Consider the following 15473-nt stretch of genomic DNA (forward strand, 5'->3'; position numbering starts at 1 on the left):
TAATGAGAGACACATAAAAAAACTAATAAAGGGATTGAAACTGATGGAGTTAGGCAAAAGTAGAGGGAGGGAGGCAGTTACATTGTTGAATACTCATTTTATAATTGTGTTGAAATTAACTGTGAATATCTCTTTATAATGGTGCAGTTTGTTTTTCTTCCTAAATTACCTTTAATTTCAAGATAAAATAGATTCAAGATGATCCTTAAAAAAGTCATTCCACATGACTTCCATATACTTTACATGCATAACACTAAAGACATTGTGAATTATATCACTGCATTTTATGCTGAATTGGTCACTTTCTATTTTTATCGTTTCTTCACAATTAAATGAGATTTCTTTTTTCAAAAAGATCAAAGTTTATTCAGAGAAAAAACAAAATTTAAATTTGTGTTGTTATCATTTTTTATTCTTCTGTCACTAGATAGATTGATTGATTTATGGTAGAATGTAAAAAAATAAATTCACAAAGGTTATTCATTACCAAACGTGAATATAATAGGTCCAAAAGAAATTATTTTAAACAATGCAAATGAGAACATGATGATATTTGCAATCTGTGACACACTTGACAAATATTGCTTCACATTTTAAGGCCTTATTTGACAAGAGCATCTGTCCAATCAACAATTTTTTTTATTCCATGTTGGGGCTGGAACCTCCAAAGTCATCCACGGATTGTCATGAAATCAGAGTCATGACACATACTTTTTTCCATTTTATCTGACCAGGCCTTGAGAATTGTTCCAGAGATAGGAACATCTTGTTCCCATTGCTGTGTGAACCAGGTGTTCAAAGCATCACTGAATTCTGTTTCATTTTCAGTTTGTGCCCAACTTCATTTGAACCCAACATTAGAATCAACATTGTGCAAGTAATCTCAACATTTCTGATCATCCCTGAGCTAACCTCTGAGTGCTGACTCAGCAATTTTGAGTCAGTACAAACTTTTGATCTCACCTCACCATTATGAACTCAATCTATGACATAATGCTTTTCATTCACCTAGTATGCCTTTCACTTGATTCCTTTGCTCTCCATGATCACACTTATAAATGATTAGGATACATTACTGGCACTAGTAGGGCATGGTTGGCTCTAGAAATTATTGACCAATGGGTCCCAATGACCTAGACCTGTGGTCAAGATATGTGATCTTGAACTAAACTTACTGTGCAGAAAACAATTATTTTCCTACTATTATTCTTACCATCATTCTGATATCTAACCTTTAGCTCCCAGAACCTAAAGGTTTTGTTTATTATTCTATGTACAAGCCATCCACAAAATTTGATCATGGAACTTACTCTACTCTACAATGAAGGCTATTCTACACAATCAAAAATGAGCCACAATGACCTTTTCCTTTGACCTTTTGACCCCAAAATCAATAGGCCTCTTCCATACCTTACTGCAAACCCTCCACAACCTTTGGTCAAAGTATGTGGTCTAGATTTAGAGTTATTCAAAACCTTTTCTCTTTTTTCTGTCATGATGACCCATGACCCTGTGAACCCCAACTAAATAGGTTTCTTTCTTACCCATGGTGTAAAGCATCCACAATCTTGTTAAATGTGTTAAATGTATGTGGTTGAGTACTGAATATTTGTCTAGAAACCATCTGATTTCTTTCAGCCACAGTGATTTTTGAACGTCATACTTTCAAAACTAAAATCAACAGGCTTCTACCCTACCCCAAATGCAAACCATCCAAAAAGTCTGATCCAGTTTGTCTTCAGCTGATGTTATTGTGTGGAAGCCAGTTTTTTTCTGTCAAAAGTGACCCTCCAAATCAACAGACATTTCTTTTCTTACTCCAGGCACAAGCTGTCAGTAAACTTTGTTCAGGTTTGTGATGGTGAACTAATGTCACTGTGCAGAAACCAATATTTCTTCTTTTCGGTACAGTGACCCTGACCTTTAACCTTCTGAAACCAAAACCGAAAGGCTTCTTCCTAAGCCCAAGTGCAAGCAAAGAAACTTCTGTTTATAACTGTATATGGCACAGAACTTAAGTAATTGTGCAGAAACAAGCTGATAACAGATAGATGGATAGGCAGATGCAATGGCATCTCCTGTAAGGTGGACATTCAGAAATAATACAAATAAACTAAGTTCAGATGATGAGAGAGAGAGAGAGATTGAGAGAATATGAGAGAGAGAGAGAGAAAGAAATGTATGGCGGTTGGCTAAGGATAGACAACTACATGTCATGTGTTTCAATTTTTTTGTAGATAACTTAGGTAAGAAAGCTTGTTTTGTTTTGTTTGTAAACATAAAAAAAATACACATCATTTTGTATAATACTTCTTTGAAAGAGAAACATAACAAATTATTATTTTAAGGTTGACATTGCTCCACAGTACTGTAAAGCTGTCAATGGGTACCCAGGTTAGACAGGTAATAAAATGAGCCATAGGGTACCTGTTCACCATATACAAGTTTCAGCCAGTGCTTGTTAAGGCAGCGCACACTTTGTTTTCAAATCAACAATCCTTTTGACTGAGCCTTGAAAATGTGTACATTCTCAGTGCCAAGCAGAGGTGTGACTCTTCCAGTAACTAACTGACCTTAATCCTACAGCTTGTGACAACACTTTGATTATGCTGCAAGTGTGATTCAGTGCCAAGCAGAGGTGTGACTCTTCCAGTAACTAACTGACCTTAATCCTACAGCTTGTATTCCCACCACATGACAACCCTTTGATTAAGCTGCAAGTGTGATTAAGTGGCAAAGTTAACAGAAGGTGTTTATTGGATACTGCCGCACAACCGATATGTATTTAGTTGCAACTTTGAACTGATTTCACAAACTATATCATCAAAGTGTTACTTACAAAGCTCAAGCTCAGTCTATAAATAAGCATCTTCATATGACAGTAAGGTCAAGGACAAGGGGTCAGATGATGTTTATGATGACTAGATCATTACCATTTAGTTGACAATGATGGAGGGATTTCAGAACTTTATCAGAAAATAAGGACAAATTTTTTAACTTAGTACATGATGACATTAAGTAGTGATATTTATAAGATACTGTGAATTTTAAAAAATTGTTGACTTAACTTCAGGTTTGTATACATTTAATGCAATTTCCCTTTGACTGGATACAAGGGTAACTGATTGCTAGGATCTATCTGTACCAGGTAAAAGTTTTCTGAAATTTGGACAGCTTTAGTTAAAAAAATTGAAACTAATCATTTTTTGCCCCTCCCTTTGTCTCCTGGAGAGAGGTGCAAACAATCATATCTTTCTTGCCGATAATCACCATATGGGTATCCTATGAGCCAGGCTTGAATTGCAAACTAGCGGTTTTGATGTGGTTACAACCACTCAATCGCTAAATAAGCATTCACATATGGGTGTGAGAGCAAGGAACGGGAGTCAGACGATATTTACAATGACTATAAAGACCAAGACAATTTACTAGATGATGATTTAGGATTTCAGAACTGTATCAGGCACCCAAAAAAAATATGTGTGTTTCCTATTGCACTGATTTTAAAATTAGGGTAGGTAGGGAGTTGTGTTTTTATAAAGTTCTTTTTTTGTAAACACTATATATATTAAAATGATTAGTATATATAATGTGTTTAAGTACTTGGCTGAAATGAATGCACAAATTAAATTTGGGATTTTTTGGTTGAATTTTTTTTCACTGGTGGGGGAAAAAAGTGCTAGGGTTGGCAACGAAAAACAGAGACAGTTGGCCAACTGGAGACACATCTTTTTGGCCTTAACAATGAAGATGAGATCTTTGACTTTGCAGCAGAAATCATATGGTAATTATATATATCGGATACTGTGAATTCAAAAAATGCAGATTTCAGGTTTGTATACATTTAATAAAATTTCCCATTGATTAGGTACCTGGGTAACCGATCATTAGGATTGATGGGTACCCGGGAGAAGTTTTCTAAAATTATAAGTTGAGTCAAAAACATGTGAAATTGCAACATACTATATATACTTGCTTATAAGTTGAGTCAAAATCATGGGAACTGTACTTTATCTTTCTGCAAGTATGAGTCAAACCCAACTGAAAACAATATAAACCCAAGTCTAATAATATGCCAGCCAATCACAAATTATATTTGTAATGTTATGTTTATGTGGTTGAAAATGAAATCTCAAACTCAAACTGAAAGTTTTCATGGTCTCCAAGCCTGTGAATGGCTTAGACACTTATCTATCAGTACATTGTTTAAAGGCAGATGTGAACCAATGTTGTTCAGTTGGGTAATTTGTTTTAATTAAATAAATAGATAAAGCAAATAAATAAATCAGTAGCGAGGCTCTTGAATCCCATTTACCCTGATATACATGTATGTCTATCAGTAGTTTGCCAAATTCTTGTATGTTTTTGTACCCACATGCCTCTGGTTATTCATGCTAACCCTTATAGCTGGTCCCATTTAATATCAAAACTGTGGTTAAATTCACTCATAATCCAATAAATGCTTCATTTAATGCAATTGACCATTAACAAAATCTGTGGGGCCCCAAGTGGCCGAGTGGTCTAAAGTGCTTTCCAATACGGATCACTGCCATCTCACCTCTGTCTGCGGCGGTTCGAGTCTCGGATTCAGCCAATGCGGGTATGTGAGAAAGCTTGCCAGTAGCTTCTCGTGGGTCGGTGGTTCTTTCCGGGGTTTTCCCAGGTTCCTCCTCCACCATTAATACTGGCCGCCATGTATAGCCTATCTTGTGCTGAAAAATGGCGTTAAGCCCCACAACAACAAAATCTGTATGTAAACTACAAATAAACATCACGGGATATAAATGTATTACCTCAAACAAAATTCTAAGATGATTGGTTATTTATCAATAAATAATTCCAATTTTTATAAATGAAACATATTTTCTGCAATACGATTGGTTGTAAATGGTCACATGATACTGATCTGGAATTTTTTACACATCAATAAATTCTGGGACTAATTCGGTTTTTGTACTGTTTGCAATATAAATAAACATTGCAGACATGTCATTGTGAAAAAATTGTTTCATCTTTTGAATTTTTTATTCAGCAAATAAATATAAATTATACCCTTTTTATACTTTTCCCAGTATTTTTTGACTGAAATGCATAGTTTTTGGAACAATTAGATGACAAGGAGTTAAAAGAAATAATGGCAGCGATTGAAGCAGATGAAGATTGATTTGACGATAATGTGATGGATGTTACAAATGCTGAAAATGAAACAGAACAACAGAGATTGATAAATTTCCTCACAGAGCACGCCATGACCTCAGTCACCATAGCCATACACAACAACAACAATAACAGTGTGGGAACTGGGCCAGTCAATTTTGAGGTCACTGAGGGATATAAACCAAGATTCAAGAAATTATCTGAGGACTTAAAAGCTTCAGAATTGAAATAAATCAATACTCAGAGGCTACTAAACACAAAATGAGGCATTGGCATTTTCAATGGTAATATCTTTTATTTGTTTTATTTTAATTTTGTTTACTTATTTAAAAAAATGTATGTGGGTGTTGGTGGCATGGTGTGGTATGACCACTTACACAAAAATAAAAACAAACACTTATGAGACCATTATTCATAGACTGAATAAAGTTTTTAAATGGTAAAACTACCATCTCCACCAATGTGACTTAACACCAATAAACAGGACCTCGATCAGACAGGTTCCACAGAAAATGACTTTCAGACAGACTTAACACACAATATCTTAACAATGCTGATGACTATAATGACTACACCACATTGCTTCCAGAAAGTGATACTTATGTCTCTCTACTGCTAGTGCAGGCAAGACAATATATTTTGAGCAGACGTGTACCAACCCTTTAACCTCGGTATCCACCATGTAGTCAAACTTCAGGCTGGTGTCTGCATAGTATCGAATCTCTGATATGATCAGCACCAGTATAAAGATGAATGTCAGTATGGAGACTGCAAAATATAAATATTTTAGAGTTAATGCCCCTTAGTCCAGTGATGAACTACTCATTTTTGAGTAAAGGCTGGGAGAAGAAATTTTAGACACTAATTGTCAAAGTTGAGTATAGGTGGCGGTGGTGGTAATCTATAATAATCTATGTTTAAAATGACAGACTTTAATTAAAATTCTGTACATCATAGGGTCATCTTGAAAGCCTTGTACTTCATTCAGGACAAGTCTCCACAATTTCTCTAAAATAAGCAGGTATAATTTTTTGAGTCACTGGTCATAAATAAGGAGCAGATTTCAGCCTCAATTTTAAAGACTTTAACTGAATTTATAAGTATGAAAGCACAAACAGTGGGTCCTTACTACAAAACTCCCCTGTATACTCAACTCCCTTTGTATTACATACATGAAGTCATGGATCCTACTAAATTTAATTCTATAGTTGCTATTAATTTTTCTGAACTTTATACTAACTACTGGCTAATTAGAACCAACTATAGTGTTCCAAATAGGACCTTCTTACAGAAGACAACAATTAAAAGGTATGTTTAGCACAAGGGGCACAATTATTGAAGAAAGGGGCAATATTTGTAAAAGAACAATTTTTTCCAATAAAAGTTAAAAGACCTTAATGAAACTCCGAATTTATTCTTTTGGTAAGAAGAAATTGATGAAAGAACAATCATAAGTTTATCCTATATTAAGGAAAAGAAAAATAAGTGGAATAAATATAAAACAACACATATTTAAGAAGATGTTTTAGTGATCTGGGGAAAGGCAGAGAGGAGGGCGCTTGGAGGGCAGAAGTGGGGTGACCAGAAGGGTACTGAGGGCTTAGAGGAGGGTACTGAAGGCAGAAGGAAGGAATGCCTTTCTATTTTCATTTAGCTGGATCAATGAATTATATTGTGATAAATAACAAACCTAATTTGTGTGGTTTTGTGGTGATGATTGATTTTATTAATTGGAGCCATAAGATTGCACTGTTTATGTACACCTAAGCATGACATCAGTAACCTGCTATCTCCGCTCAGTTCACACTGATTTTACATAGGTATAATATTGGCTGATAAGGAAAACAGTTGTCTGTAAAAGTAAACATTAGTGTAAATCAAAAGTAATATAAATGTATGTGAGCTGTGCGTGACTCACAGCATATGGTATTCATGATGGCATAAAAAAGCATAGTGATACAAATTGAATGTTACTTTTTATTATACATGGCAATAAAATGAAAGCACATAAACTGAAGTGGTGTAAATCAAGCGTCATCTGTATATCATACCTACAATATGATCTAGCCTTTTCTAACACGAATAATTACAAAGTGACTTCATCTAGAATGCAGTGCAATCTTATGGCTCCAATTAATAAAACTGAGAGACCAATGTACTTGTACAGAAATGGTTCTAGCTAGGACAAGGATTGTTCTAATAAAAGTTTACAGGATTTATTGCCATAAGATTGAGACTGGCCCAATGACTACCACATTTAACTCTGTACAACACAGAATCAACTAAGGACAAAACAGACCCAGATCCACTGTGACATAAGACAAAATAGACCCAGATCCACTGTCACATATGACAGAATAGACCCAGATCCACTGTCACATACAACAGAATAGACCCAGATCCACTGTAACATACTACAGCAGCCACTTATAAAACTTTATATCAGGCCAAATGTACCATACATACTTGCTTATAAGTTGAGTCAAACTGCAAACAACAAAGATCCTGATCAGCTGTAACATAATGTGCCTGCAGATCAGAGTCTATCTTGTTTGTTCTACTGATTACTCTAACAAACTGCAATACCCAGATCTGCTGGTGCATTATGTTTCCAGTTATAAGTGAGTACATATTGTAATTATAAAATCAAGAGAGAAATATCCTATGCCTGGAAGCCTGGGACCATCAAAACGTAATGCTGGACCATTTATCCCAATGTGAAAGCCCAGTTGGGAAGCTCCCTCCTTATGTTAAAAATGTTATTGTTACAAATTATAATGGAATTTCCTGGGTTATTTTGGGAGTGACATAATATATTTGATCATTAAATTGTCTCTCTGTGTACATTTGGCATGGTGCCAATTTATTTTAATATAATTCTGTAATTGTGTATTGATAGATTTTTATTGGTAAGAAGCACACTAATCCAATTTTGTTGGTTACTTATTATCTGATTATGTAATCACAGTCCATATCACTAGCTGGACAAGGTGAACCCTTAAAAACAAAAAGATCAGTGCAGAGTTTTCAATAGACATGTACCCTTGGGTTTTGCTGCTTGAAATTTCAGTTTGATCCATTTATGATACACGGAAATTCCAACATGTGCATTTTTATAACACTGATTTGGGCTGGAACATCTGCCTTAATTACCCTTGATTTGCATAATTTAATATGGAGAACACAGTCCATTACAAATTTACTGTAATCACCAGTGATTGACATTAGCCAGACAACTGTTCTCCTTATCAGGCAATATTATACCTATGTAAAATCAGTGTGAACTGAGCGGAGATAGCAGGTTACTGATGTCATGCTTAGGTGTACATAAACTGAATGAAGGTAAGATTACATAAACTGAATGAAGGTAAGATTGCATAAACTGAATCAAGGTAAGATTGCATAAACTGAATCAAGGTAAGATTACATAAACTGAATCAAGGTAAGATTACATAAACTGAATGAAGGTAAGATTACATAAACTGAATCAAGGTAAGATTACATAAACTGAATCAAGGTAAAATTACATAAACTGAATCAAGGTAAGATTACATAAACTGAATGAAGGTAAGATTACATAAACTGAATGAAGGTAAGATTGCATAAACTGAATCAAGGTAAGATTCTTTGAGATTATCTTTGACTTTTATTATATTTAGAGATGGCCAGTATCAATTAAGATTACCTTTTGATCAAATATCGACTTTTGTTTGATTGCCCATCAAATTAAAATCAATTAGGCAAACTGTGGAAAATATGGCAGCTCATGAACCCAGTTGTCAAAGTGGACAAACTTTAATTGTGTTTTAGTGGTGATTAATTTACTTCAATCAGCAAAACATAAAAATTCAGTTGTTTTAATTAATGCACAATTCAGAAAGAATTTAAAGGACATTATGTTCAATAATTTACTGCATGCTATGGAATTAATTAAGACTGAATAACAAATTGGAATAATGCTATTATACTAGATATCTTTGCAAATTGGCAAATCTAAATTATATGGTCCATCAGTCAAAAACTTTGATGCAGAGAGGGTTTTTGCTAAGTTTGCAAAGAGTGAAAATAGGAGGAAATAATTTATTGACATAGTCTGTCAACAGATGACTTCAGAGTATACAAAGTTACCAACTGTGATGTGGGTTCTTCCTCCACCATTAATACTGGCCGCCATGTATAGCCTATCGTGTGCTGAAAAATGGCGTTAAACACTACAACAACAACAACCAACTGTGATGTTCATCCTTGATAAAATTGGTTATGCCTTGTTCATTTTGTTTCATGCATCAGTGTCATGCGTGATGATCAGATTGAATCGGTTACAATACAGAAATGAGATATTTGATTCATATATAACTTTCATAGTTGCACGAGTAAATTTTTGCATTTAAAATGATTTGAGGAGCTAATAGAATACGTTGAAAAGTTAAAAATAAAAAAAATCATTCCAATGTTTAATATTCCAAATATTGATAGACATACGTAATTAGCAAGAGAAACACTCGTACAAAAATCAGAAATGCTCATATCTTTCACACTGTCTGATTGTTTCTTACAAAATAAATTACAAGTATTTCTCTTTATTCAACTTGCGACAAGAAAACTTAATCATCCGTTTGCTCCAATAATAACAAGCAATCACAGCTATGAGCTCATGACTGTCAAAAATGTATGACCATTGAGATTTCAGTTTTGACACTTGAGATTTTCATTTTGATTCTTGAGATTATAGTGTCAAGGGTAAACCGACCATTCAGTTTTACAATTTATTAAGAACCCTGTAGTGAAAACCTTGCTTTTGTCAATGCACCAACACTGTAGCAGTATCTTTCATCCTTAGCTTGTAACAGTATCTTTCATCTTTGACACACTGAATGATCTTGTAGTATGCATTCCCAATGGTCAGAGGAAGATATTGTGCACTTGCTTCAGAGCATGTGACCATTGTTTCTGTTGGCTAACTTTAACTAAATTAATGTCAAGCATAATGAATCAAGCCAATCAAAATTGCTGTTGCATTCTATACTGGCTTGTAAGGTAATGACTACACAAATATCTCAAGGGAAAGTTTACACTGATCTGACAGATTATACACAGCAATAACTCTAGCAGATTAACGATAACATCAACTGGAATGAGGTAAATTCTGATAAACATAATATATGGTTTCTGATCAGTGGTGGCAAACTATCAGAAAGATGTGAGACAACAAGACTCCATGTCTGGATACCCAACAACACCATTTCAGGTTTAGGATCTGATTTTTCTGACAATAAAAAAAAACCTGAACAAAGGAAATTGTTAGATCATTTTTTACCTGCTATCTCAGATTGAATATGAGTGTTAAAATGGACAGAAATGATGGTGAGTTACATGTATTGAAATATCAATGGATAAAAGTTGTTGAATAATTTTAATTACAGCAATATTGGGGCAATTGTAGCAATTTACTGGGCAACCAAAAAAATCCACTGGTCAACCAGTTTTTCAACCACATTCCTGGTATATTCTTAATCTCTTCTCTTGATCATATATGTGATGACGTTCTCTCAACACTGAACAATGCACTGAATATTTAACAACAACAATATAAATGTTAAAACATATTGTTTTATATAATTCTGGATTATTTACTGAGTCAATGAGTGCAACGAGTGGCTTAGGGGCCAAAACAGATCAAAATGCTTAAAGTTGCGGGCCACATAAGCAAGAACAATTCCTGATCACTAATTATGCTTATTAATTAAAATACATATTTTCAGAAGAACTGCCTACATGGCCATGACTGCGAAATGTGAAGCAGGACAGCATGCGGCCCATAGGCCATAGGTTGGGCATGCCTGCCCTACCAATATTCTTATCATCACTGAAATCAATACCTAGGGCCAGTGTTCTGACAATAATCACACTACTCTACTTGATGAGTGGTTTACAACCTGTCCATTTCTGCCACAAGCATTTATTGTACCTTGTCAAATGCTAGATGCTGGAAGGTACTCAATTAACACAATACACATATCAATTAACAATTAAAGGCAATGCTGACTAAGTTTTATTTGATATATATGATACAAGACCAATTGTTACCTGTTATGATTGTGAACAGCTGTAATTTTTACTGCCCCAAGTCATTAGTGAAAGCTTGGGCTTGAGCGATTCATCCGCAAAAAGTCACTAACTGTGGGTTAGAGAATTAGCATTAATTTCAAGCATTTATCAGAGGGCCTTCAAACAGAAGATGATTCTATCAAGAAAACCAAAGGCAATAGAATAGAATGACTGATACATACCACCACCACCTGCAGCTGTGGTCTCTTGGAAATTTTCAGGCACCTTAGGAAAGGCATCCAACTCTTTCACAACCTTCAAAGCCTGTTTCCTGTTTGCAACATTTAAACGTCGCATCTTGACTTTCCTGTCTTAACCTGTAAGAAAAACTGCATGACTGAGTGAATACTTTTAAGATACATATTCAGTAGGAATATTCTCTTGTAATCTGATGGATGAACATCAAGGTCACAATATACGTTTCAAGGTCATAAGATCTGTAGGCCAAGTGCTGCTAACTTTCTTTTGCAGTGTTTCATCTTGATATATGTGATTAGTATTTCTGAATAGATGCAGAAAGTGTAGCAGAATTATTTTTCCTCCTGCTTCTACTTTTCTTTTCCATGGGAAATCTTAACTCTCTGTTCAATTATCCCCCTGCCCACACTTCCCTATGTAATACTCAATTATCGTACAACATAAAGAATATTTTAAACAGCATAAATAATTTGAAACATCAATTCCAACTCTGCTACAGGATGGATGAAAGCAGCAAAATGTTTGAGCTTACAGGATGCATGAAAGCAACAAAATGTTTGAGCTTAAATTTATTAACTTACTCAATCACATGTACAACACAAGTGTATAAACACTCAAACACACACACACATACATTGGGTTCGAGTCTCGGATTCGGCCAATGCAGGTATGTGAGAAAGCTTGCCAGTAGCTTCTCGAGGGCCGGTGGTTCTTTCCGGGCATTTCCCGGGTTCTTCCTCCACCATTAATACTGGCTGCCATGTATAGCCTATCGTGTGCTGAAAAATGGCGTTAAACCCTACAACAACAACAACACACATACATTTATCTATCTATCCAATCTAATTCCTATATCATTATCTGGGATCAGAGAATATTGGACCACAATTCTGTGTTTTCATATACAGTGAAACCTTGCTATAGCATGATGGTCAGGGTCCACAAAGTGCCATAATAATATGTACCATTGAATGCAATAGCCAAACAAGTCAGTAAAAAGGACAAAGCAATGAATACTTATCAACGAGGCTCTAAATACAGGAGAGAACGTGTTACAGGAGTGGGCGCAAAACTGTGCTTCAGTGGCACATTTACCATCTTCGATCAATACATATTAAAATGAGAAATGGTGAAAACAATGAGATTGCATAGTTAAGATTTTAGTTTATTCAGCGAACCATGCATTGGTACATACATGTACAAGCCTAAAGCATAATAGTTCAAATATCAACATATACACACACCAATCAATCTCAATGCATCCATTATAATGAATCCACAATATTTCCATCAAAAATTCAAAAATATGCTCACAGAACTATATTTAGTCATTTTGTCATGGATCATCAAATATACAATTTACAATTTATCTGTCATACAGGTAAACTGTAAGCAACGATACCAGCCCCTGTGCACATTCCCAATTCTACAATTCGTGGCACACTACTGTGCAAAATGCATAATGTACATCAATGTTTGATGGCAGAATGCAAGGCCAGTTTTGGTCTAATCCAATCTATACTTCATTTTTTGTGAAATACATGCACATATCTTTCTCCTTGGATGTGAAAACATTTTAACTGAAGTATAGTTGAACGATTAATGAGTAGAGGTGTTGGCGCGTGAGCAGAAAAATATGAACTCAAGCAAATTACGATATATGCTAACCTTTCAATATCTCAAATATATCTACACTTGAAAAAGGTGCCCTCATTTAGTGTTTGTTTTTAAAAAAATTAGAGTTGCTACGAGCATGTATTTGTGCCATTTTTTTAAAAATCAGTTGGGCCCCAGTTTCTTCAAAAGTATTTGTAAAACTTCTGTTCAAATTATAGATTATATACTTTACATTACCTGCTACAGGACAAACTGTAACAACTGGATATAGTTCTACTAAATTTGTGACTAGCAATACAGGACTGTTATGGGTATCAGTGACCACTGTTGATATTTTGACTAGCACTTAATGGGATAACATTTATTTTATTCAAGAATTAAGCCGACTGACAATTCAGAAATTTGTGATTTTTTTGTGCATATGGCATGAATTTGTGAATCACTACAGAGAATCATGAAATTCATGCCAACATCGTGAGGGTTAGCAGGTCTGTACATGTACATGTACTTAAATTGGCATATATTTTGGTCAGCCAGAGACAACTACCATGATGCAGTCTACCAAGGGAATGTGGCTATTCATTGGGAAATGAAATCATGTGAACAAATTAAAAAGTTTTAACATTCTTGTGAGATGTCTCACCTTCATTTAACCCAACGGACAGATATTTATTGTTTCAAAATAATGGAACTTTAATTTGGGTTTTAAACCATCAACGGTAGCTATTGTAAGCATGAACTATTTTGATGCAAACAGGAAACTTTCACAGCACAGTAAATATGTTCCAATTACTATGAAATATGAAACAATGCTTTTATCTAAGTTTGTTGCCGACTTTCTTTGATCAAAGGTCTTTGGCTTGCTGTGATGAAGCTTCATGTTTTTGAAAGCACAGCTAAAGGTGCTCTTTGAAGGATCAAACAAATGCCTGCAGCAAAATTAAATAATTGTAAAACATTGATGAAGACAGAGATTTTGTTTTCATTTGCTTAGTATATATACAGAATGTAATCAGTTTTCTTTGACATTTCAGCAAAACTATTTTTTCTGACACATTGTTCAGAAATGAAAACAACTGCCATCATCTGGTAGATTGTAGTCATTCCCATTCTCGCCTTCAGAGGTGGTCGATTGTAGCTAGTCAGGTAGCATGACTATTTGGGTTATATTACAGTACCGAGTACTAAGGCCAGACATCAGCAGATTATGATATAACAATGCTGTGTTAAGGTGGTTTGTCAACATGAACAAAGGATTTGTTTGTGTAACAATAGATTCCAGTGCAATTATATATCCATCTTTGCAGCTTCCTGTCATGGTGCCTTTGAATTTCTCAACTCCAAACCCAAGACTATATACAATTTTTAACAGCCAAAACTGTTGTCGTCAAAAAGATTGCCAGATGGTATATTTTCTTGCCAATAAGGAAAAAACAATCTCAGTTTGCAACATTGGCAAAGCCCAGTGTGACAGTGTGATCCCTGATATATATATATATATATATATATATATATATATATATATATATATATATATAATTTCTTAATTTGTTCAAGTCTAGCTTGTATGCTCTTATTGTGAAAGAAAACTAAACCAAATCAATAATACCTTTGTTACAATATATAACAACTGAATACAAGTTAGTATAACCCATGTGTGGCTTATGCATGCCAAATTTGTCATGGTAATACCTTAATTAAGCATTAATGATGAATAAATATTTTCGTTTGTGATAACTATTGACTCTTTTCATGTGGACAATCTTTTTCAAGTGGTCCTTTTTATTCTGGGCCTTTTCCACCCTGGTTCTTTTCGGACCATTACTTTTCTGGATGGGGCCTTTTAACCCAGGCCTTTTTCATACTGGTCGTTTCTGATCCATCATCAGCTACTGACACAGCTGAAATGAACATTCGCAAACAGAAACATTTAACAGGGGAAATGACTGCTCCTTTTGGACAGAAGAGGGAGATGTGAGAGCTGAACAGGGATAAATTGGAGCAAAGCAAGAAATGCAATATATATATATATATATATATATATATATATATATATATATATATATATATATATATATACACATACACACACACTGCTGTCCGGCATTTCTGCGCACCTAAGGTTTTTGTTTCCAATATTGAAGCAAAACGCATACCAAATTCAAGCAATTGACGAAAATAAAATACAGCAATGCTTACCATTTGAAAAGATGCAATTGTTACCATAATATTCTGTTCAAAATAATATTAATTTTAGACAAAGGGAATACCACCCCCGTTTTCCTGACTCGTGATATATCGGCCTATTCTGCGCATAGCTTTGAAAAGATGTAATGTTTATCTATCGTGCTATAGAAATGAAATGTATTACTTTGGACTGTTTTTGTCAGCAG

At 34.7% G+C, this 15473-nt stretch overlaps 1 protein-coding gene across 3 annotated transcripts in view; it reads right to left on the reverse strand.

Annotated features, from left to right (window-relative positions):
* The window catches only part of LOC149785762 (endoplasmic reticulum-Golgi intermediate compartment protein 2-like), a 62250-nt gene that overhangs the window by 44785 nt on the left and 1992 nt on the right, over positions 1–15473 (reverse strand). For 2 of the 3 annotated variants that reach the window (XM_089979660.1, XM_089979658.1), the window contains exons 2-3: positions 11448–11582; positions 5817–5925 (exon numbers count right to left, since the gene is read on the reverse strand). In XM_089979660.1, the coding sequence (XP_089835786.1) occupies positions 5817–5925; positions 11448–11562 (224 nt within the window). In that variant the 5' untranslated portion in view covers positions 11563–11582. Of the gene's footprint in view, positions 1–5816; positions 5926–11447; positions 11595–15473 lie in introns of all 3 variants that reach the window. The other variant, XM_089979659.1, reaches the window with a different exon arrangement.

The sequence above is a fragment of the Sinohyriopsis cumingii genome, chromosome 13 (genome assembly GCF_028554795.1).
Source record: "Sinohyriopsis cumingii isolate HCF-2022 chromosome 13, ASM2855479v2, whole genome shotgun sequence".
In the NCBI taxonomy this organism is placed as follows: Eukaryota; Metazoa; Mollusca; class Bivalvia; order Unionida; family Unionidae; genus Sinohyriopsis; species Sinohyriopsis cumingii.